This window comes from Notamacropus eugenii, chromosome 1, assembly GCF_028372415.1.
Source record: "Notamacropus eugenii isolate mMacEug1 chromosome 1, mMacEug1.pri_v2, whole genome shotgun sequence".
Classification (NCBI taxonomy): domain Eukaryota; kingdom Metazoa; phylum Chordata; class Mammalia; order Diprotodontia; family Macropodidae; genus Notamacropus; species Notamacropus eugenii.
The window spans coordinates 332,268,574-332,293,825 of record NC_092872.1 but is presented as its reverse complement, the minus strand read 5'-3'; the positions used below and the strand labels follow the sequence as shown (position 1 = coordinate 332,293,825).

General features: G+C 39.4%; 1 protein-coding gene across 1 annotated transcript; it reads right to left on the bottom strand.

The window, feature by feature from the left end:
* Window positions 1-3,728: 3,728 nt before the first annotated feature.
* Window positions 3,729-7,343, bottom strand: ARF6 (ARF GTPase 6). The gene has a single exon (XM_072629784.1). It carries the CDS (start codon window positions 7,045-7,047, stop codon window positions 6,520-6,522), a length of 528 nt encoding a protein of 175 aa, XP_072485885.1. The 5' UTR covers window positions 7,048-7,343; the 3' UTR covers window positions 3,729-6,519.
* Between the last annotated feature and the right edge of the window lie 17,909 nt (window positions 7,344-25,252).

The window sequence follows — 25,252 nt, the reverse complement described above, 5'->3', positions numbered from 1 at the left end:
TCACTACACTGCTGTCTCCTAGTTCTCCTACTTATGATTGCTCCTTCTCAGGCTTCAACCATGTCACAAACCACTGTGACACCCCCACCCATCCAGGCTCCCTCCTGGGCTTTCTTTTTCCTCCATATACTCTAACTTGGTGATTTTCCTCTCCATGCAGATATTTCCCAGATATTCATCATCTCTCTAGCATTCGAATCCCAGATCACCAACTGCCCATTGGATATTTCAAACAGGATGTCCCATAAGCATCTCAAACTCAGTATGTCCAAAATAGAACTCATCCCAACTCATAACCTGTTTCCTTACTCACTTCACATATCCAATACCTTGCCAAATTTTGTCCTCTCTGCTTTCACAATATCTCATTTATATCCCACTCTACACACAGCCAACACCCTAATATAAAGCCTTTACCATCTCTTACCTGGACTATTGCCAATAGTTTTCTAATTGGTCTCCTTGCCTCAAGATGCTCCCAGCTCCTGTCTATCCTCCACTTAACTGCCAAGGTGATTTTTCTGAAATGTGACCATATCATTCCTCAATAAAATCCAGTGGTTCACTATTACCTCTATAATTAAATGTAAATTTCTGTATTTAGCATTTATTGCTCTTCACAAAGTATCCCCTTCCTAACTTCTTACATTCTGCTGCTTTCACACACTTTCTGATGTAAGCTATACTGAACCATCCTCACATTAACACTTCATCTCCTGCCTCAAGGCCTTGGTGCTGGCTGTCCTCCATACCTGCAAAGCTCTCCTTCCTTAGCTCCACCTCTTCTGCCACACCTTCTTTTCTCAAAAACTCAGTTCATTTCTCTCCCTCACTAGGTCCTTCCCATCATTTCTAACTTACAATTTCAAAGGTTACTCTCCTGTACCTATTTATATATTGTCCGCCATTTAGAAGCTCCTTGAGGACAAGGGCTGGTATTACCTTGCTTTGTAGCTCCAGCACTTTGGAAATATGCTTAATAAATTTATGCTCTATAAATACAAAAGACAACATTTTGGGAACATCTGAGGATGTTATTCTAGTGCATCAGGAACGAAAATGCAAATCAGTATCTAGATGTTCTTAAATTAAGTATCCTCCCCATGCACACAGCCCCCACCACCCCATTTTAGACTCCTATGAACCTCTTACCTGGACTGTCAGTGGCCTCCTAATTGGGTCTACTCAGTTTTTTCCCTTTCCAATCCATCCTCCATGCAGCTGCCAGCTAGTTGCTCCTAAACCTTAGGTATGAATGTTATTTCCTTGCTCGGGAACTGCAATAACTCTGGATTGCCTCTAGGAAAAAATAAACTCCTCTCTGGCATTATAAACTTTCTCAGTCTGACTCTAGCCTATCTTCCCTGACTACATAGCCATACTCTCGTTTCTGTCACGTAAGTACTTCTTGTCGCTTATACATGGCATTCCATCTCCCAGGTCTATGCCTTTTGTCTAGGCTGTCCTCCATGCCCAAGTACCTTCACTTCACTCTTTTGCCTCACAGAATCCTGCTCAATGACATATGTCCTACAACGGGCTTCCCTTCACCTTTCTAGTCCTTAGTGGTCAACTCCATATACACATACCCAAAAATTAGTTTGAATACATTTAATCGTATACATGTTCTTTTTTCCTAGTAGAATGCAAGCACAATGAAAGCAAGGACTATTTTGTATTTGTATCCGCAGCACCCAATATAAAGTAGAAACTCAACAAACAACTGTTGAAGTCTCTATAGTATCCTAAATTGCTGCATTAAAAATGGCTTTAAAAAGCAAAATAATCACAGTGAGGAAGCTGCTTCCTTTTAAAATACACATAAGTGGTCATTTTTCCTCTCTTGAGGGAAAATTCAAAAACTTAAAAATTGAGATTCTTATTATAAATACTTTTAGGAAAGTTAATATACTATAGTTAAAGAAATTTCTTGTTGTACTATATATTATACACTCTTAAAACTGATAGGGGCCTTAAAGAAGGTCTCATCCTCCCCACAGAAGGTGCAGAGAAGTTAAAGTCACTTGCTCCTTTATCCATTTCTTTTTTTTGCCATGGACAATCCTAACTTATTTCTTAAAACTATCATTTTTCAGAATACTCCACAGCAAACTTCTACCTTCCCTTTAAGTCATTACCTATAATTGCTACAAAGCCTTATACCCCCTTTTTAGCAAAGAGGTAGCACTTGTCTTTAGTGATATACATTTAAGAGAGGATCAATCACTTTCACATCATCTGTTTTATACTCACTTCAGAATACACATAGAGCTAAGCAACTTTATTTGCAAATTTAGTAGAGCAGGGCAAAAAGTTACATATGTCAACAAAGCAGTACAGTGCAAAACTGCATACTAAATTTGGAATTTAGAGGACCTGGGTTCAAATCCTAGCTGTCATTCATTTCACAGAACCACTAGTAAATCACTTCATCCCTCTGGGCTCTCAGTATCTCATCTATCAAGTGAAGGGGTTGGACCAGCTAACCTCTAAGGTCCTTTCCAGTTTTAAACCTGATTCTATGACCTGCCTAATACTAACATTTATTTTTTAACCTTTAAAAAAATATATTTTATATGTAAATACTAAATGCAGCTACATCCCATGTAAAGCTGACATTAAGCTTTTGTGAATGATTGCTTAGTCACTGAAAGTCATCTTTTATAACTGCTACATAGTTTTATATCCCTTTTTCAGCAATAAGAGATAGGACTTGCTTTAAAATATACAGATATACATTTAAGACAGTTATCCCATAGAATGAGGATTTAAGTAGTAACTCTGGAAATTTAATGAACCTGTTCCCATTTGTATTGTAGCTATTATATATAGGCCAACATAAAAATAAGTTAAGGCTAATACATAACAAAGCATTGTAAGATTTCAAGCTGGAAGGGACCTTTGGGATCATCTAGTCCAATCTCTTCATTCTACAGATAAGAAAACTGAGAGTTCAGCAACTTTCTCAAGGTCACACAGGTACCAAGTATGGAGTCAAAGCGATGTCCTCTGACTCCAAATGTAGTGTTCTTTCTTACTATATCACACTATATAATTATCACTTATCATAAATGCTTGACATTTTAGAAATTTTCAATTACTGTCATTGGGATGAAACTATTTAAGTAACCAGAGGACTCAGCATATAATCATGTACATTTTCACTGGAGTCGAAGGGTATTTTTTAAAAAACGACACTAAGGTCTTGATGACTTTTCCTAAAATTCTTAAAAAATGAAATATCTGTAGAATTCTAAAAAAGAATTCTTAAAAAATGAAGTAGCTTTCATTTACTAATCCATTTTATAAGCAGCTGCTATTCTATCTTTATCAAAGAAGCCCTCCCTGTAGGACTTCTAAAATGTAAAAAGTAAAGTAGGCCACATTCTTTGTGAATGTAACTATATTCCAAAAATCCACATAATATAAGTGAATAGTCACATAACAAGCTGCTACATGGAAGCTTTTAAGTAGTTCTCAATTATATCTCTGGTCCATGTTCTATTTTAAAATCAAGGAATTATCACTGTTCATGTTAACTTTTTCTGCATAAAAAAGTAAAAGCTCAAACGCACCTTACGAAACCAAGAACATGCACTTCCTAAAACTAGAGACAAATATCACATCGATGACCCCAAATCAACAAAACCACTTTATACACTTTCTGCACAGGAACCCAATATACCATATGCTTGACTGTTTCAAACAAGTAATATACCATGAGAAACTGCTGTGTAATTTCTTTATTTTCTGCATATTAGTTCTTTTTCAACACTACAGTCATTAAAAACACAATTCCAAGTACTGTACTGTTAGGGAGATAGTCTAGAGACTCATTTACTTTTTTCAGACAAGATTAACCTCATTCAAAACTTAATGCATCTTATAAAACATGAACACAGAACTTGATGCACTTTAAACTTCAAATTGTTCCTTAAAAATAACTGGAGTTCTTAAAAGATATGATTGTTTCCCCCTGTAGATTGTATTTACCAGCCCCATAATTACTAATGATTATGGTTAAATTTAACTAGAAAAATTATAAACTATTTTTCATTCATTAAGGAAAATCTGAAGTAAAATTTACAATTGCTTACTAAAAGGTATTCAAAGTTCTACTGTATTTCAAAATGTTCATTTTCCCTTTTCAGACATTTCAAAGAACCTGAAAATAATTTCATTACCTTTTCACCTATTCAAAAGAAATCACTTAAGCATATAAAAATCTTTTAAACACTGTTTTAATATTAAAAAATTGAAAGCTAACCAATCCAACTGCTTGTTTCCAAAAAAAGACACATTAAAAAGAATTTCAAGAACTATTAGCATGAGGGCTTCAACTTTCTTCCAGTTTGGGAATTTTCTGTGCTTATCTTATTCCAGATGTTACTAGTACATTCTGATATTTGAATATCATTTTACAAACATTTTATGTACCTTAAAAATTAGAATCGTTCAAAAGACTATGAATTAAATTTATGATGGAGCCTTAGAAATCTTTTGTAAGGGTACCCAAAATGTTTTATTTCTTCAACCTAATTTTCAGTAGGCCTTGCCCCTGAATGAAGTTAAACTGCTAAGTTACAGCAGAAATTTTAATTCCTATTCCATATAAATTCTATAGAAACAGTTTATTATCTATTAGTCTATTAAGTAAAATATTTGTCCAAGTTGTTTCATGTCAAGAAGTGAATTTTCTATAACCTTAAGCCCCCTCATATCTTTGGTAAAAAGCACCATCATACATTTTATGGTCAAAAAACATGCAGGATTAATACTGCACAACTGTAGTATGATGTCTCATTCAAACTTTTGCGGATTTTTCATAAACCCCAAGTGCACACACAAACATACAGACACACACCACCTCATTTCTGATTTTATAGTATACATTCTTTAAATTCCAAATTTTAACTTTTTAATGATCTCTAAAAATTAATATTTGAGGCTAAGAACCAGCTTCTGCTGCACAATTCTATATCAAGTTATTAACATTTGATTCAAAGTACTCTCAACTATCTGGTTAACAATGTAATCTAGTTATACTGACAGTAGCTGACAAACGGACAAACTGGTTATCTTTCACAAGACTTATAAATTTACATTCATCGTCATATGTAGGATCATTACCTACATATTTTCCACTATTTACTTGGCATTTCTTATCAGTGGATTTTATCTAGTCATCTATCAATTTTCCTTTCCTTCTAAATTTAAATAAATGTGAACTAATAAAGTATCTGATTACCACCTCCATGAATTAAATCTACATTCTCACAAAATTAAGTCAAACTTTAAAAAATAATCCATCTTTTTCACTGATAATTAAGATATAGGTCATTTGTAAACTCTAAAAAAATTACTTATTTCTTCAACTTAATCAGCTTCTGCGATAGGGAAACTGGAATGTTTGCTTTTGCAGTTTGGAAAAAAGATTGATAATTTGAATTTTTAAAAATATTTCAGAACTGACCACAATAAACAGACTAGTAATTATCAAAACTCACTGTCTGGTTTTTGCTATCTTATCTGCCAACTAAAAAAAAGCATGTTTTGTCAAAATGTAACAAAATGTTTCAGCTATCAAAGTGGTGTGTACCATTATTGCTCTATTGCCTGAATAATTCTTACACTACTATCGGAAGTGAACAAAAAAGCAACGAGAGAAAATTCAACACAACTGCTAACTTTTCAATACGAGATCTATGGCCTGTTCAAACTTTCACATTTTCATTCAGGAAACAGCTAGCTATGTGGTACAGCAAATTTGGTCTTATCCCTAGTCATGCAAGATGTATGTTTCAGAACTTAATAGCTAACATTTCAAAGCACTTCTTACATTACCTGCTTAACATTACGGATTTGCACTTGCAAGTTATTACAATGGTATCACTTGTTTGCCACTGCAGGCAAGGTTTTACCATTCTAGTTTTAGATATGAAAAGACACACCTGAAATTACTAAAGTTAGAACTCTTTAAAAAAAAAGAGTCCTTAAATATAAAAGACAGACTGCAGTTTGATTAAGCAATAATTTTCAGTTTACTAGATGAAACAGACTTGCAACATCGTCTGCATGAATGCAAAATAAGCCATCTACAGCAAGTGATAAGGTAACTGGGTAAAAGGGGGGAGACATACATTGAAAAAAAAGATTCCCTCAAAATAAAAAAATCAAACCATTATTATAAAGGACCATCTCAAGAGCTGCTATATTTTCCCCCACCCCATTTGCTGGAAGTCAACAAGAGCACCTAGTACTTTGTGTTCATGTCAAATGTCAGACTAGAGCGTCCTAAAGCAAAGCAAAAAAAAAAAAGAAAGAAAGAAAGAAAACAAACAAAAGAAACCCCCCAAACCCCAGCCCCCCCAAACAGTAAAACAGTAACTCCAGAGTCCATATTCAAAAGAAGAGAAAGTGGCATTTTGGAGGTGATGGTGGTGATAATCCTATGAATGTTTTTTTATTTCTCTCCTGAGGGGAGTTGGGGAGGGGGGTGTGATGGGCGGTGAATGCTCATTAGGATTTGTAGTTAGAGGTTAACCATGTGAGGCCCTCATAGAGTCCATCCCCTGAGGTGGCGCAGGAAGGCTGCACATACCAGTTCCTGTCCCGAATCCGGGTCAGGCCCAGTTTTTCCTGGATCTCGTGGGGTTTCATGGCATCAGGCAGGTCCTGCTTGTTGGCGAAGATGAGGATGATGGCGTCCCGCATTTCCCGGTCGTTGATGATGCGGTGCAGCTCCTGGCGGGCCTCGTCGATGCGGTCTCGGTCGGCGCAGTCCACCACGAAGATCAGCCCCTGGGTCCCGGTGTAGTAATGCCGCCAGAGCGGCCGGATCTTGTCCTGGCCGCCCACGTCCCACACGTTGAACTTGACGTTTTTGTAAGTCACCGTCTCCACGTTGAAGCCCACGGTGGGGATGGTCGTCACCGACTGGCCCAGCTTCAACTTGTACAAGATAGTGGTCTTGCCGGCGGCGTCCAGCCCCAGCATCAGGATCCGCATTTCCTTGTTCCCGAAGATCTTAGACAGCACCTTCCCCATCGCGTCGGAGAAGCCGGGGCTGGGGGCATTCAGGTGTCCCGCGTCCCCTTAGGCACCGCCGCCGCCGCAGCCTCCAGGAAACCGAAGCGGTCCCGCCCAGCCGCGAGGACGCCCTGCGGCCTGCAATGGGGGAGCCGCCGCCGCCTAGGGGCCGAGTCCCGGGGCCCCGCTCAGTGGGACATCACCGGCCCCAAGACGGGCTTCCTCCAGCCGCCGCCGCCGCCGGCCAAAAGCTGCGCCGCGGGGAGCCGCCGCCCTGGTGAGGCCCAGCCCGGAACTGCCCTTCCCCCCCAGGCACCGAGCGCCGCCGCCGCCGCTCCCGCTCGGCCCGCTCCTCGGGCTGCCTGCCGTCTCTCCTGGCCCCGCAGCCGCCGGAGACCCCGGCCCGCCCGCCCGCCGAAACACCGACCCTCGCCACCCGAGCGACAGCGGCGGCTCCGGCTCCTCGTCAGGTCATTGATCCCCGGAGGGACTCGGTGAGCTACCTGGAAGGAGACAGAGAGGAAAGAAAGGGAGAAGGGGATTACCGCCGGAACTCCGGGGAAAGAAATGGAGGACCTGAGTACCCTCCTTCCCCACCCAGCCCAAGCAGTTACCTCCGGCCACCGCCCTGTATGCAGGGTCCCCCGGCCGACGCTGCTGCCGCCGCCGCCTCCTCTTCCTCCTCCCAGCTCAGCCCCAGCCACAGCCGGAAAAGGCGCCGAGGAAACCGCCTCACTTCCCCTCTCAGCCACGCAGGCGCAGCGGCGGGCAACCGACTGTTCGGAAGAAAGGGACCTCTGTAAGAAGAGTGCTCTCAGCGCCTCGCGTCATCGGCGCCACGCGGGGAAAAGGAGAGGCGCGGACTACGGTGGCCCGAAGGGCTCCCGCGGGTGACGGAGGGGGCGGGCCAATCCAGAGGAAGGCTGGGAGGTGGCTCTCCCGCCCTCTCTCCTTCTTCTTCTTCCCCTAAGTTTCCATTTCTTTCGTTCCGGCCGCTTCACCACTTCCAGGGCCGGGAATCCTCGGGAAAATCCTCCGGCGTGCAGGGCCTGCCTGCCCCCCGCCTACTAAACGCTCCCCTCATTCCGTCCTGGCCTTCGCCCCGGCCTGACCCCGTTTTCGTAGTTTCTCCCTCCGCCCCCCGCTTCCCGCCACGCCGCGCCGCACGCCCCCGCGGACCTCGCCGCCCGCCTTGCCCTGCGCCGCGCCACGCCGCGCCGCTAGAGGAAGACGTACGGAAGAAGCCCACGCGGCCGCTCCTGCGCCCGTCGGCGCGCCCCGCGCTGGGCTAGGCCGGCCCTGGGTGTGCCCTGTGCGCCTCCCCGGCTGCCGAAACTTTAGAAAACCTCGTTTCCCTTCAGTTTTAAAACCGTGCTGTGGCTGCCTGTGTGCGTGTGCGTGTGCTTCACGGTGTCCCGCAGTGGAAGCTCCCGCCCCCGGGCAGGATCCTTTGAAATGTACGAGTCCGTGTCAGTCCGGACTGAGCCGAACCTCGTGAGTGAAGCCGAAGTCTGCCAGCGGTCCGGACCTGGCCTCCGACCTCCCGAGCCCGATTTCCTCCTCTGTAGAACCTTCCAGCCGCAGATCTGTCCTCCTCTCCTGCTCCTAGGCTTAGCCTGCATTTTATTCCAAGGGAGTTTTTATTAAATGCCAAGAAGTTATATCATGGTATCTACAAAGTATTGAAAAAGCACCGACCAGAGGAAAAAGATTTGTCTTTACTTCACTCAGACAAGTCTCAGTTTCCACAGCCTTCCTACCACCACCTCCTCCGAGGGTTGTGAAGATCAGCTGAGTTAAAATACGTGCATGAACGCTAGTGATACCAGTACAAATCAGAACTAAAATAATGGGAACTTAGCCATGGCAGAAAGAGGAACTAGTGAAAAAAGAATGGTTTTTTAAAATTGGGTTTGGTGTTCCGTTGAGTAGTTGGAGAGATGGCAGGTTGCTCTTCATAGGAAGGTACAAAATTAAAAGGTGAAGTAAATTGCTCTATGAAAGAGAACAAAATTCTTAAGCCAGTAATTCACAGGATCTGTGGTATCAGCCATATGACTTCTCCCTCCACGTACCAATCACAACTCACTCCTGCACTTTCTCACTCAGTATGACTTTGCCTCTGCCTCCTGTATCCAATGTGCTGGCTCTTAACATGTGAATAACTGTGGGGAACACGGTCTTGTCCTTCTATCTGCCAATACCTTCTGTTGTCCTTCACTCTTGCTACATGACCAGCCAACTTTCTTATGCCTTATGGCAGCCAGGTGGTATAGCTAGTAAGACATGAACTCAAATCCTGCCTTAGAGAATCTGTGACCTGGGATCTGGAAATGGCTGTTTTTATACTGAGTTGAGTTGAGGATCAAATGGGATAACATGAGGGAAGCCCTTCGCAAATCCTCACCTGGTGTATAAATACTAGCTAGCTATTAGACATCACTTTGATGTGTAATGAAGTATAAAGGATCATGTTTGATCTTTTGCACTGCTTTTTTATAATGCTTTTTTTAATGATGTTACCCATAATTTTGATGCTTTGGAAAATATGGTATTTCATGATCACGGCCATATAGTATCACTGAAAGAATATTGAGTTTTGTTATATGGAGAAGTTAGGGATCATAAAAATAACAGTCTCCTTAGCTTGCTCTTATTCCTGTTCAGTTCTACCTCTCCCCACCTATCCTCTTTGCATTGTTTGTCCATATAGTGATAGATCATCTTACTACTTCATTTAGAAAATAGGCATTCTTAATTTTTTTTCTATGTTGATAAATAGACCAAATTCTTTTGAGTGATTATGGATCCTTTTTACATCTACAATGTTGCAGGTCTTATCAGAACAATGACATCTGCAAGGTGACCCAAAATGCATAGAATGTTGGACTTGGAGTGAAGAAGACATGAGTTTGAATGTAAACAGGGCAAGTTACAACCTCTCTCATCCTCAGTTTCTTCACCTGTAAATTGAGATTTTATCATGTGCCTCTCAGAGTTGTGAGGATCAAATGAGGTCACGTATAACAATTGCTATGTAAATTTTAAAGTGCTATATAAATGCCAGCTATCATTATCTGAAAGGAACATCACCATTTATAAGATCACCATCTTCCACCTGGACTCAGTTCTGGAAATCTTGCATGACAGTGCCAACACCTTTGACGAACATATCTCTGTTTTAAGCTTCATTTGATATTAATAGTGAGACCACATGGCACAGTGGTGCCCTCCTGGATCACCTCTTCCTTGTTTTGGCAGAGGTGCTTGTGTAATTCCACATAATATAGTTTCATTATGAGCAATGACATATGGAGTTACCCAAGAAGGACAGGTTGTAATGGAGAGTTCTAAGGAAAGGAGTTCCATTGGAGTGGTTTCTGAGAAAAACCCATGGAGGACAGAAGGATGTGCCTTTGGGGTCATGAAGAGTTGGACACAACTGCACAACTGAACAACAGTGGCATAGTGGATAGAGGGCGAGCTAGCCTCAGAGCCAGGAAGACTTAGTTTCAAATGTCATCCCTGGGCATACTGCCTGTGACCCTGTGCAAATCACTTAACATCTAGGTAACTTTCTAAGACTTGCAGAGAAAGGCCAAACTTACATTGATAGAAGACATCTCATCATCTCAGATGTCCAGTCCCTATCTTGATATTAATAAGCAGAGGTTCATTGAATAGAGTTCTCTCTTACATCTTCCAAGGAATCATATATAATTTCTAACATGCATGGAAGACATCTTGTTGCAGGAGAGGCTTTAAGGTGATAAAAAGCAATTTTTTAAAAAATCAGCAGACAAATATAATACAAAGTTTCTCTGCACCCTTCAATCAATTATGAGATCTACCCTTCCGTGCTTATTATGCATTGTTTTCCTTACAGGCTTCCTACAATGCTACTAACCTGGCCTTCTTGTTCCTTTACATATACTGTAGCATTCCATCGTTCAGGTCTGTACCTTTGTACTTGCCTTCATGCTTTGAACATACTTGCCCTCACCTCATTTTAGCTCTGCTTCTTAGAATTTCTGGTTTCCTTCAAGGCTTTTCTCAAATACCATCTCCTAAATGAAATGTTTTCCTGATCCTCCCAGTTGCCAGTGTCTTCCCTTCTTGAAATTACCTTCTATTTATTTTGTATGTACTATACATGTAAAGGAACTTATAGTTATTCTTTTATTTCCTAGGTGTTTTTGAATTTCACTAGCTTTTGTCTATAAGTACTTAAACACGCACAATTACAAGAACTGCACAGGACGGGCATGAGTGGGTTGTGGTCTAAAGTGATTGATCAGATCGCTTATAGTTAAGTATTTGAAAATTTAGATGTATTTGTATTTGATGTGTATATGTGTGTATACATATAATATTTATATATTTATTTATTTTATTTTCTGTTGAAGGGGCCAACCCCCTGACTACTTTTTAAAGAGGCCTATTCACTGAATGGGAATTACCTCACTTTCAGTGAGTACCTGAAAAGGCCTTAGCCTAAAAGGTCAAGGTCTCACATTGCATCATGGGCCATCCCCAGTCATCCTGATGAATAGCTGCTCACTGGATCCAGAGTGCTCAGGAGGAGAAAGTGAAACTGGTGACCTGCATAGCCCTCCCTCACTCAAAACAAAGTCAAGTGCAAGTCATGTCGTCATTTCTCTGACATCATGATCCTCTTTGAAAACGAAGGACAGACACAACAACAACCACGTATATAGATTGTTTCCTCCTGCTTGAGGGTAGGTACTGGGGTTTTGGTTTGTTTGGGTTTTTTTTTGCATCCCCAGCTTCTAGCAGTATTTGGCATATATTAGGTATTTAAGTATTTATTAATTGGTCATAAAAGTATAGTCTTCCATAGAATACTGTTTATTTTCTTCTCATGTCTTCATCAGGGATATCCTCAAAATTAGTTGAGATTATTCTAATAAACTATAATTTTAATTTTTTTCCACTAATAAGGATTTTCTCTCCCCAACTCACATACTATGCCACTCCCCTGAAGAAAAGAAAAATAAAACCCTTGAAGGAAATATGTATAGTCAAAATAAATTCCCATGTTGGCCACATATATATATATCTTATTCTGCATTCTGAATGTATCACCTCTCTGTCAGGAAATAGGTAGCATACTTCATCATCAGTCTTTTGGAATTGTGGTTGATCATGGCATTGATCAGAATTCTTAAATCTTTCAAAGTTGTCTTCACAATGTTGTTGCTACATAAATTTTTCTCCTGGTTCTACTCACTTCCCTCTCAGTTCATACAAGTTCTCCCAGGTTTCTCAAAAACCATCTCTTTCTTCATCTCTCATAACACAATGATATTCCGTTGCATTCACATATAATTTGTCCTCTGTTTAATGAGTACCCACTTTGTTTCCAGTTCTTTGCCACTACAAAAAAAGTTGCTATAAATATTTTTGGTACATATGAGTCCTTCTCCTCTTTCTTTGATCTCTTTGAGGTACAGGCCTAGTAGTGGTATCACTGGGTTGAAGCTTACAAAAAGCTTAGTAACCTTTTAGGCATGGTTCTAAATTGCTTTCCAGAAGGACTGGACCATATCACAGCTCTCTTATGAGTGTTTTAATTTGCCTCTTTTCCTGAAGCCTCTCCAACATTTGTCAGTTTCTTTTTTTTTCCTAATTAACTTTTCCATATGAAGAATGTGTGACAGAATGTCAGAGCTATTTTAACTTACATTTCTCTAATTTTTAATGATTTTGAAGCATTTTTCATATGACTATTGATAGCTTGAATTGCTTCCTTTGAAAATGAGAATAGTTCTCATTCTTATAAATTTAAGTCAATTCCTTAGTATTTTGAAACTTTGTCAGAGTTACTTACTGCAAAGATTTTTTTCCCAGCTACATCTTCATTTTTTATCATATTTTTTCAATTAAAATTCACCTTTTTGCCTTTGTCTAGTCACTGTCAGTCATGTCTGACTCCTTGTGAACCCTTTTGAGGTTTTCTTGGCAAACATACTGGAGTGGTTTGCCATTTCCTCCAGCTCATTTTACAGGTGTGGAAACTGAGGCAAACAGGATTAAGTGACTTGCCCAGGGTCATACAGCTATGAAGTGTTTGAGGCCAGATATAAACTCAGGTCTTCCTGACTCTAGCCCTAGCACTCTATCAATGCACCACCTAACTACCCATCCAGAGTCTAATCACATATTTTCTTGAGATTCACCCTCCATGGTTGGAGTTTGTTTTGCCTAAGTTAATTCCTCCCTTAATGTACCTTCCATATTATTCTTCATTCCACCTTCTCTCATTTCCTTCCTGTTTGTTTATTGATTGAAGTGTATTTCTGTACCCAGTTCCATGTGTATATTCTTCTCTCCTTTGACTTGTTCAGGTGAAAGTCAGGTTTAAGTGTCCTGCTCCCTCCCTACTTATGCTTTGTTTGTATTGTCTTCTACTTGTACACCCAGATTATGTGGGATAATTTCCTCTACCCTTTCTCTCTTCATTTTTAACCCCTAGTGTGTCCTCCTCCCCTTTTTCTTCTTTAAAGATCATGAAAAACACACACACACACACACACACACACACACACACACACACTCTTAGACCTTCTGTCTATGACGCCTGATAATAACAGGATTCTGAAGGGACATGTATTTCATTAGAATGAAAATAGTTCATCCTTAGTTCTTTTTCGCATTCACATTTACCTCTTTATTTTATTTTTCTGTGTTTATACTTTAAAATTCCTGTACTATTCTGGTCTTTTCATCAGAAACACTTCGAAGTGCTATATTTCACTAAAAATCCACCTTTTCCGCTGGAGGATTATACTCAGTTTTGCTGAGTAAGTTATTTTGGTTGTAAGTTGTATCTTTTGCCTTCTGGAATATTGTTTTTCAACACCTTATTCCTAAAACTGTGGTGGTTGATAAACCTTGGGTGATCCTGATTGTGGATTCTAGGTACTTGAAATCTTTCAGTATTTTTTTTTCCTTTGACTGCAAGCTCTGGAGTTGAGCTATTACGTTCCTGGGAGTTTGTATTTTGGGGTTTCCTTCAGGAGGTAACCTGGTAGATTCTTTCTGTTTTAACTTTGCCCTCTGATTCTAGAGATCTGAGCAGTTTTCCTTTATAATTTCTTGAAATATGACATCCAGTCCAATGATTCTTAAATTATCTTTCTGAAAGTTTTATTTTTCAGGTTATATGTTTTTGAAATGAGATATTTTACATTTTCTTTTCTTTTTGGTCTTTTGACTTTATTTTTCTTGTTCTTGTTGTCTTATAGAGTCATTAACTTCTGTTTAGTCCATTTTCATTTTAAACAAGTGGAATACTTGTTGTTTAGGTAAGGTTTTGAACCTCGTGTGTTAAACTGTTAGTTCTCATTTCAATTCTTCCATAGCTGTCTCACTATTGATATGATTCATATTCCTCCATTACTATGTCCACTTAGTCATCAGAGAATTTGAAGTAACATTGGTTAAATTCATGTTTGTAGAGGGTCTAGAAATTGGTTGTTAGCATCCTTTATGCAGGGATGTAATGGAACCACCTCATATAAGTGCAAGATAACCAAATGTTAAATTTTCATTCTAAGCATTTATACCTCAGAAATGGGCAAATGCTGCAAATCAAAGATCTTTTTGTTGTTTTGTTGATTGTCTAAACTTAAAAAGGGAGAGAGGAAATGTCAATAACACATTAAGAGTATATTGTGCTTAAACTTTCTTCCAGAAAGTCCTTTATTAAATGTTTACCTGCACATCTCTGTGCACATTCTGCCCAACATTTCCAGCATATTTGCGAATGTCACTGGGGAAGCATAAGTGGACTACACACAGTTGAGGGCCATTTTGTAATTTTGAGTAGGAGTTTTGTTGAAACTCTATGCAGCCTTCTCCCAAAATTAAAATTATTGTTTAAATTATTTAAATTCATTTTTTTCCTCTCTATGTAGCATATACTCAAATAGTCATGTGCATCTGTCATCTCATTCATATGGATGTTCTTTCCAGTGATGTAGATTGTAACCCATTCATGCCTACAATGAGATTCTTGTCCATTACCTCCCATAAATTCTCCACAGCGTGTTTATCCAGTGTTCTGAAATCTTTCTTCAGTTTCTCTTAACATCACATTGTCTACTTCTACTACTAGCCTTCCCCATTTGGCCAGGTCATCTTTTTTTTTTTTCTACCATACATTTCTTTAGCATGTTTCATTCCTGTTTCTTTCCTGTTCCTTAAAGTTCCTCATAGGTTGGAGTCTGTTTACCTCACATCCACACTCCATGAGCTTTTCCATGGCCATATGTGTGATATTTATTTTCACTTCTTCAGAGATCATTCTGTTCCATGTCTCACAACCATACAATACCGCCAATAGAATGTTGGGGTTTAAAAGGTGGGCATTGGTATAACAATAACAACTCTTGCTGCTGGGCCAAGGACAAAGGATTGGAACACCCTTTCTACTTCTAAGGTGTCCTTCTTGGCTCTGAGTCCATGAATGCATCTAAACTGGGTTCAGTCACAGGAGATCTGACTTCCAAAGGAAGGGGTTAAATTCATTTTCAAACTCTTTGGCTCTTCACACCACCACCTCAGTTCTAGAGAAGAATTACTTAACACTTATATTTAGTCTCATGTCTCAGGTCTCCCCAAAGAGGAGTAGAAAAGTATTTAGTATATACTGTTAATCATATATAGGATGGCTACTTATTAAAGAAATTCTTAAAAGAAAAAGAAAGAAAGAAGGAGGGAGGAAGGAAGTTAGGATGGAAGGAAGGAATTAAGGAAGGAAGGGAAGAAGGAAGGAAGGAAAGAAGGAAGAAAAACGTAGAGAATTAAAACAGAATGTAATAATATAACTACTGTTATACTCCCTTGAAAGTTGGAGACTTAAACACTGGGATATGAATCAGTTTATGAGACTGCTGAATGAACTTTTTACATTTCACCAAACTCTTCATTGTCCAAGCAATATCTACCAGATGCATTTTCTGACAAGTCGGGCCTTATTTCCCCAACAAGTGGGTTATCCTTTCCTCCAAGAAGCACTGTAGTATGTATAGAGTGAACACCTTCTCACTAAGAAGCCAAGATCTCCAGATCTCTCACATTCACAAAGTGGTCTCTAAAACTAGAAATGTCTGCCTCAGATTCAATACTTGGTCACCTAGTCAAAAAAAGAAAAAAAGCAATGCAGAACAGGCAATTAAGACTCTGAGATCCAGGTTCAGATTTGCAAAGGAAAGATATGTATACATGCAGCCAGGATGGGGTAAAGGCAGCAGACTTCTCTCCTACTCCTCCAATAGTAGACTCCAATAGTACTAATAGGATGGAGAGATGGAAGAGGGGAGTGGGGCAGAAGGCAGATCACCCCCTTTTGAGGACATTGAGTTAGCAACTCTTTCTGCTCAGTTTTCAAAAAGGAAAAGGCATTTCAATATTAAATCACACATATCCCTTGAAGTAAGCTTCCAGGAGAGGTCTGGCACATGCACCCTAGGACTGCCTTGATTTCCACTCATGTTTCACGGGATACAACCTCCTGAACATTTGTATCCAGGAAAACCTTAGTCTCATTAGGGGATCTTTGGTGTTTCCTGAAATCAATCAATCCCCTATCTTTTTCTTTTTAATTCCCAGCCCAACTTGTTATCCATTTATACTGTCTGTTCCAGATATGAATAATAATGGACAAGCTGTATACGTTGCCCATACAACTATTTATCATAATCTGAGGAATAGACATTCTTCATATACTTGGTCTTTCCTGTGTGGCTGATCAGACCAAACCTTCTTAAGTAATTTACAGCTGTTTTCCCAAAGATTCTACAATGTTCCAGAGCTTGATGTAACCAGTGCAATGTCATCCATAAAGAGGATCATCTAAGGGATCTTACCATACACAGGGAATCTTTCTTTAACTTTGACTCTAAGCTGGATTTCTTCCGTCACAGGGGCAAACACTTCTGTTGAAGCATATTTCTCCCAGTTTTGGGCCTTGTTTGATGTTTGTGGTCAGAGACCCTTTAAACAAGATTATTTCTATTTTGATATCTTTTGTGGAATCATGAAGAGTCTTTATATTACGATAGAAATTTTATATAGAAATTTATTGGAATCAAGGCTTTAAAGTGATGTTTTCCTAATACACATGGTTTTTACTTTGTGCTTCTTAAGAATAGTATTGTGATGATAAGTAGTTAGAATTACGACTTGATATTTCAACTTCTCACCATAAAGTTCATATTTATTCATGAAATTAATACAGCAGTAATGACAGTATATCATATAGCTATGCAAATAAGTTGATCTCTTCTTTGAATTCAAAAGCCATTCATGAACGTCCTAGTTTGCTCTGAGACAGAATTCCTGTGAAAATGTACTGTCATAATATCTACAATACATGGCAATCATACTTAAAATATTTCTTGTTTTGTTGACTCAAGGTTAAAAATGGGAAAAGAAGATTATCAGTAAGATTACTGACTAGTAGGAAGTAACCAATTTACTTAAAGCTAATGTTTGTGTTTTTTCAGAGCATCTGGTGAGTTGTTATTTAACTGTTTCATGTATGTGTTTTCCTAAAAACTAAGAGCAGATCTTGCGCTTCTTTGTATATTCCATTGTGTCTAGAAAAGTGTTCACTTTATACAAAGCATTCAATACATTTTTGTTAAATGAATTGTCATTTCCACATTTTTATAGCATGCATCATTTTAGTTCCTTATCCTCAATTGTTTCAGCTGTCATCCCCTCTTTTATAGAAAACCTAGTTGCACAGAGAATATAAATAGAAAGTATAAAATAAGTAGGTTTAAAATTATATATATGTATATAATATCTATCACATAGTTGCTCTTTTTTAAATTCTTTTGTAAATTAATTTATTTTTCCTTTTCAACCTTTACTTCCACAAGATTTTGAATTCCAAATTTTCTCCCCATCTCTCCCCTCCCCCTGCCCCAAGAGAGTATACATTCTAGTTACCCCTTCCCTCAATCTGCCCTCCATTCTATCATTTCCCCCTCCCACACACTGCCTTTCTCGTATCTCCTTCCCCTCTATTTTCTTGTAGGGTAAGATAGATTTCTATACCCCATTGTCTGTAGGTCTTATTTCCCTGTTGCTTGTAAAAACAATTTTTAACATTCATTCTTAAAAATTTGAGTTCCAAATTTTCTCCCTTCCTCCCTCCCCATGCACTCCCATTGAGAAGGTAAGCAATTTGATATAGGTTATACATGTGTAGTCATGCAAAACACTTCCCGAACAGTCATGTTGTAGAAGACTGACTATATTTCCCTCCATCCTATCCTACTGTCCATTTATTCTATTCTCTCTTTTCACCATATCCCTCCTCAAAAGTGTTTATTTTTGATTACCTCCTCCTCCCATTTGCCCTCCCTTCTATCATTCCCCCCTTCTCCTCTTCCCCTCTGCTTTCCTGTAGTGTAAGATAGACTTTTATACACAATTCAGTGTGTATGTTGTTCCCTCCTTAAGCCAAATCCAGCGAGAGTAAGGTTCACTCATTTCCTCTCACCTTTCCCCTTTTCCCTTCCACTGTAAAAGCTTTTTCTTGCCTCTTTTATGTGAGATAATTTACCCCATTCTATTTCTCTCTTTCTCCTCCCAATATATTCCTCTCTTACCCTTTAATTTTATTTTTTAGATATCATCCCTTCCTATTCAACTCATCCTGTGCCCTCTGTCTATATATGTGTGTGTGTGTGTGTGTGTGTGTGTGTGTGTGTGTATTCCCTTCAACTATCCTAATACTGAAAAAACTCTCAAGGGCTACAAATATTGTCTTTCCACATAGGAATGCAAACAGTTTAGCTTTAGTAAGGCATTTATGATTTCTCTTTCCTGTTTATCTTTTTTATGCTCCTCTTTATTTTTATATTTGAAGGTCAAATTTTCTATTCAGCTCTGGTCTTTTCATCAAGAATGCTTAAAAGTCCTCCGTATTATTGAATGTTCACTTTCGCCCTTAAGTATTATACTCAGTTTTGCTGGATAGGTGATTCTTGGTTTTAATCCTATCTCCTTTGACCTCTGGAATATCATATTCCAAGCCCTCTGATCCTTTACTGTAGAAGCTGCTAGACCTTGTGTTATGCTGATTGTATTTCCACAAAACTCCAATTGTTTCCTTCTGGCTGCTTGTAATATTTTCTCCTTGACCTGGGAACTCTGGAATTTTTCTACAATATTCCTAGGAGTTTTCCTTTTGGAATCTCTTTCAGTAGGCAATCAGTAGATTCTTTCAGTATCTATTCCATCCACTGGTTCCAGAATATCAGAGCAGTTTTCCTTCTTTTTTTGATCATAGCTTTCAGGTAGTCTAATAAGCTTTAAATTATGTCTCCTGAATCTATTTTCCAGGTCAGTTGTTTTTCCAATGAGATATTTCACGTTGTCTTCTATTTTTTAATTCCTTTGATTTTGTTTTATAATTTCTTAATTTTTCATAAAGTCATTAGCTTCCATCTGCTCCATTCTAATTTTTAAGGAATCATTTTCTTAAGTGAGCTTTTGGACCTCCTTTTCCATTTGGCCAATTCTGCTTTTTAAGACATTCTTCTCATTGGCTTTTTGGACCTGTTTTGCCATTTGAGTTGGTCTATTTTTTTAAGGTGTTATTTTCTTCAGCATTTTTGCATCCCCTTTAGCAACCAGTTGACTTGTTTTCCATGATTTTCTTGCATCACTCTCATTTCTCTTCCCAATTTTTCCTCTACTTCTCTTACTTGATTTTCAAAATCTTTTTTGAGCTCTTCCATGGTCTGAGGCCAATTCATATTTTTCTTGGAGGCTTTAGATGTAGGAACTTTGACTTTGTTATCTTCTTCTAATTGTTTTGATCTCCCTTGTCACCAAAGTAAGATTCTGTAGTCTGATTTTTTTTTTCTGGTGTTTGCTCATTTCCCTAGCCAATTACTTGATTATTGGACTTTTTGTCAAACTAATTCTCTGCTTCCATGCAAGGGAGGGGTGTACTTTCCCAAGCTTCAGGGGTTTTGTGCAGAAATACTTCTAGGGACTGCAAAATTTCAGCTCTTCCAAGGTTGTATAATCAAAGGAGAGGCATTTACTTCTCTCCTGGTCTATGAGTGACTTCAAGCACTCTTTTCTGCCTTGTAACTATGAGGACTCCTTCTCCACTGCTCCTACAAGCTCCACTACTCCAGCACTCCTCCTTCTCCTAGGACCACCACCCAGAACTGTGACCCAGATCCAAGCAGGACAAAGCAAGAGTCCTGCCTCAGCACCAGCAAAGAGATGCCTGCTTTTCCCTTATTATCAGCCACTTAATCCCTCCATAATCTGTGGGCTTCAAGCTTTAGAAATAGCTGCTGCTTCCACTTCTATGACTGCCACTGGCTCTGCCACCTCTTTTACCTCCCCAGGGCTGGGGCTGGACCACTCTACTCTCTCACACAGATCTGACAGGCTTTTCCTACTGACCTTCCAAGTTGTGCTTAACATTTTGGGGTTGAGAAGTCTGGAAATTACAGCCACTGCCAGGGATTCAGTCCCCCAAGGCCTGCTCAGACCTTGTCTGTAGTGGCACAACCAACACTGAACTGTGCTTCGCTTCCAACCCGATGTGATAGATACTTCCTGTCAACCTTCCAAGCTGTCTTGGGCAAGAGATTTACTTCACTCTGTCATTCTGTGGGTTCTGGAGCTCCACAATTTGTTTAGAATCATTTTTTACAGGTATTTGGAGGGGTTTGGGGTGAGCTCAATCAAGTCCCTGCTTTTACTCCATCATCTTGGCTCCAGTCTCTCAAAACCAGATATTTACTCTTTATAATAATAATATGTAGCATTTATTTAGTACTTTTAAGTTACTTTATATATGTCATCTCATCTGATCCTCACAGTCATACTAGAAGATGTATGCTGTTATTATACTCATTTCATAAATGATGAAATAGGCTGCGCAATATTAAGTGATATGCCCAGAGTTATACAATTAGTGTCTGTGGCAGGTTTTGAACTCAGGTCTTCCTTACTGTAAGTTTATCTCTATCCCTTCAGCATCTACATGTCTCCAGAACTACTGATTGATTAAGAAGTCACAGGAACATAGCATAACATCCTCTCCTAAAGGCTACAAGGTAATTAGGCTATGGGAGATACCTAAGGAGGCAGCTAAGGGAATTTTCAGGAAACTAGTCCACAGTTGGGTAAAGCTGAGAGGTTGGAACTTCTACAAGCAAAGCCAGCAACATATGTGAACTTTGAGAGAGAGCAGACAGCAGATGGAGGACTCTGGGAAATAATACAAGACAAGAAGCAAAGAATAAGACTAAAGACCTTACATTCCTTTCCCTATAAGGTACATGACTGTTGAGACCATTGCAGTTATTGGTCCTTTTCAACAGAGTGATGAACTGATCCCATTCATGTTCCCTGGCAACAATTGCTTCTACTTGGACTCTTATTCTCTATGGCCACAATATGATGACTTTGGCTAACAGGGCGAGACAGAAAACTGGAGCTATTTTTCAAAATGATTTTTCTGGCCCAGTATTACAGCAGATATCACTAAAAAGTGTGAGAGTTGTGCTCAGTGAATGCAAAGAAAAATACTTTTCTTATGCTGCATGTTGGAGAACAGAAGCACTATGAGAACTTTAGAACTTGTCTTACTTTTTTTTAATCCCTAGAACAAGGTAGTAATAAGATGTCATATCTTGGTGATAGTAATTAGTCATTTCACCAGGTACACAGCTATCCCGAATCAGGACCAAGAAAGCTTAAGTGTAGCAGGATTTAACAGTAGTAACTTCCAGAATTAGATACTCAAAGAAATGCTGAAGACCTCTAGTCGCAGTGAAACCCACATTTCAATTGAAAAATGATGAATGTATAAGGACCACTGACACCTTAAAAAAAAAACAAACCTCAGTGGAGTCAGTATTTAGCATCCCTAGTATATACCTATAACTCAAGCAGAAATGACACTGCAGGCTTACATAATTTTCTGATGCTGGGACAGGAACCACACCTATCTGATGACCTGTGCATTTCAATTTCAGAAGGCAGAGAGGACGCACATACTCATAATAAACTAAGAGGGAGGGTGAGAAAAACTTACCAAATAGTCATTACTTTAGCTTAGAAAAAACCTTGACAGAAACAAATGATGAGTATTACATTCATTTCCTACACTAGAAGTTCTCAAATTTTTTGGTTTCCTGACCTTTTTATACTCTTAAAAGTTATTGAGGATCCTCCTTCAAGAGATTTTGTTTATGGGGGCAGAGCCAAGATGGTGGAGTAACAGCACAGACTTTCTAGAGCACTCCTGCCAAGCCCAGCCAAATACCTGTTAAAAAATGGCTCTAAACAAATTCTGGAGCTGCAGAACCCACAGAATGATGAAGGGAAGCAAATATCCAGCCCAAGACAACCTAGAAGGTTGCCGGGAAGTGTCTATCTCATAATACTGGGAACAGAGCACAGTCCACTGTGGGCCTAGAGTGCACAGAGGGGACCTGAGCAGGTCTTGAGGAAACTGAATCTCTCACACCTATGGTGGTTTCCAGATTTCATGACCCCAAAATGCTGAGTATAAATTGGAAGGTCAGTGGGAAAAGCCTGTGGGACCAGTGCAGGAGAGTGGAGTGATCCGGCCCCAGCCCCAGGGTGGCAGAGGTGGGGAGAGGGAGGAGGAACCCTTGGCAGCCACAGCATCAACACGGGCAGCTGCAGCCGCTGTTTCTGGATCTCTAGGCCCATAGATTGTGGGGGTATCAAGCAGCTGACAGTACATCCCCACCCCCACTGGAAGCAGAGAACTACCTTGACAAAGAGCTCAAAAGTGAAGTGAATGGCTGGGGAAATGAGCAAAAACTAGAAAAAGAATCAAACTGTAGAATCTTACTTTGGTGGCAAGGAAGACCAAAACATGCAAACAGAAGAAAACAAAGTCAGAGCTCCTCCATCCAAAGCCTCCAAGAAAAATATGAATTAGTTTCAGGCCATGGAAGAGCTTAAAAAGGATTTTGAAAATCAAGTAAGAGAAGTAGAGCTACAATTGGGAAGAGAAATTAGAGTGATGCAAGAAAATCATGAAAAACAAGACAACTGCTTGCTAAAGGAGACTCAAAAAAATACTGACGAAAAAAACACTTTAAAAAATAGACTAACCTAAATGGCAAAAGATATCTAAAAATGAGAAGAATAATGCCCTAATGCCCTAAAATGCCCTAAAAAGCAGAATTGGCCAGATGGAAAAGGAGATCCAAAAGCTCACTGAAGAAAATAATTCCTTCAAGATTAGAATGGAGCAGATGGAAGCTTATGAAAAATCAAGAATTTATAAAACAAAGCCAAAGGAATGAAAAAATAGCAGACAATATGAAATATCTCATTGGAAAATCAACTGACCTGGAAAATAAATCCAGGAGAGACAATTTAAAAATTATGGGACTACTTGAAAGCCATGATATAAAAAAAAAAAAAAGAGCCTAGACATCATCTTTCACAAAATTATCAAGGAAAACTGCCCTGATATTCTAGAACCAGAAGGTAAAACAAATATTGAAAGAATCCACCGATCAACTCCTAAAAAAGATCCCAAAAAGAAAACTCCTAGGGATATTGTAACCAAATTCCAGAGCTCCCAGATCAAGGAGAAAATATTGCAAGCAGCCAGAATTCAAGTATTGTGGAAACACAATCAGGATAACACAAGATCTAGCAGCTTCTATAAGAATCAAAAGGCTTAAAATATGATATTCCAGATGTCAGAGGAACTAGGAATAAAACCAAGAATCACCTGCCCAGCAAAATTGAGTATAATACTTCAGAAAATGGTCATTCAATGAAATAGAGGACTTTCAATCATTCTTGATAAAAAGACCAGAGCTGAATAGAAAATTTGACTTTCAAACACAAGAATCAAGAGAAGCATGAAAAGGTAAACAGGAAAGAGATATCATAAGGGACTTAGTAAAGCTGAACTGTTTACATTCTACATAGAAAGATATTTGTAACTCTTGAGACTTTTCTCAGTTTTTGGGTAGTTGGAAGAATTATATACATATAGACAGAGGGCACAGGGTGAGTTGAATAGGAAGGGATGATATCTAAAAAATAAAATTAAGGGGTGAGAGAGGAATATATTGGGAGGAGAAATGGAATGGGGCAAATTACCTCTCATAAAAGAGACAAGAAAAAGCTTTTTCAATGGAGGGGAAAAGTGGGGGGGAGATGAGAGGGGAAAAGTGAAGCTTACGGAGGGAATAACATGCATACTCAATTTGGTATGAAAATCTATTTTACACTATGTTAAGCTAATCCAACAACCATGCCTCTATCTGAGGAAAATCCCAATTCAGACCAAAACTGGAGCAGGAGCTTTCCTGCCTAGCATTTTACCTATAGGGAGTCATGCCAGCCTGGGGCCTCACAAGTTCAGGAATCCAGGGCTACAAATCTGTTGTGATGATGGTCAGCCCATACCATTAGCCAGCTCAAGTGTGATGCAAAAATGTTGACAGAATTAAGAGAGCTAGATCTATTTATCCTTTGAACCAACTAACATGAAAAACAGTCACACATGTAGCCAGATTATTGTAATGCTTACCCATGTAGTATATGCCTTGCATGTGATTGCATATGTTGATTATATATATGTGTGGCTTCTAAGTTATAGTTTCTGCTTTATTGTTTTGTACTTTATTTTTACTTGCTTATGTGCTATCATGCATATATGCTAAGTGACATCTGTTAGCTAGTTATTGTTTTTCTGTTCATGTAGTAGAAATTGAATCTACTTATTAGGTCCATCCCAGGGAGTAGGTACTCAAAAATCCCTTAGAAACTTCTGGGTTCTCCATTGACAATGTGACCCAACATTTGGGTGCATCAGAGACAACAAATTCCATGGCCATTTCCAATCATGTAGTGACTGAATACTAAAAGAGTTTTTTGGTATAATGTGCAAACCCTGAATGATTCTTTAGGCTGCTTTCTATCCCGTGACAGCAGGAGGGGTAATCCTGCTTCATCAGATAAAAGTAAAAATAGCTTCTGATTTGCTCTCTTCCATTGAGCCTTCAAGACTTCTAGTGAGGAATAGCAGTTAAAGTAGAGGGACTCTCCCTAAGACAGCTTGTGCTTTGTCTCCTGGGTGCCTTTTTTATATTGTATTTCTTTTCTTGGCTAAGTCATTGAACTTCATTGTGGAAGAGTCCCTTAGCCC

Coding starts and splice junctions, on each gene's coding strand:
- ARF6 (XM_072629784.1), bottom strand. CDS start 7,047: ATGGGGAAGGTGCTGTCTAAGATCTTCGGGAACAAGGAAATGCGGATC.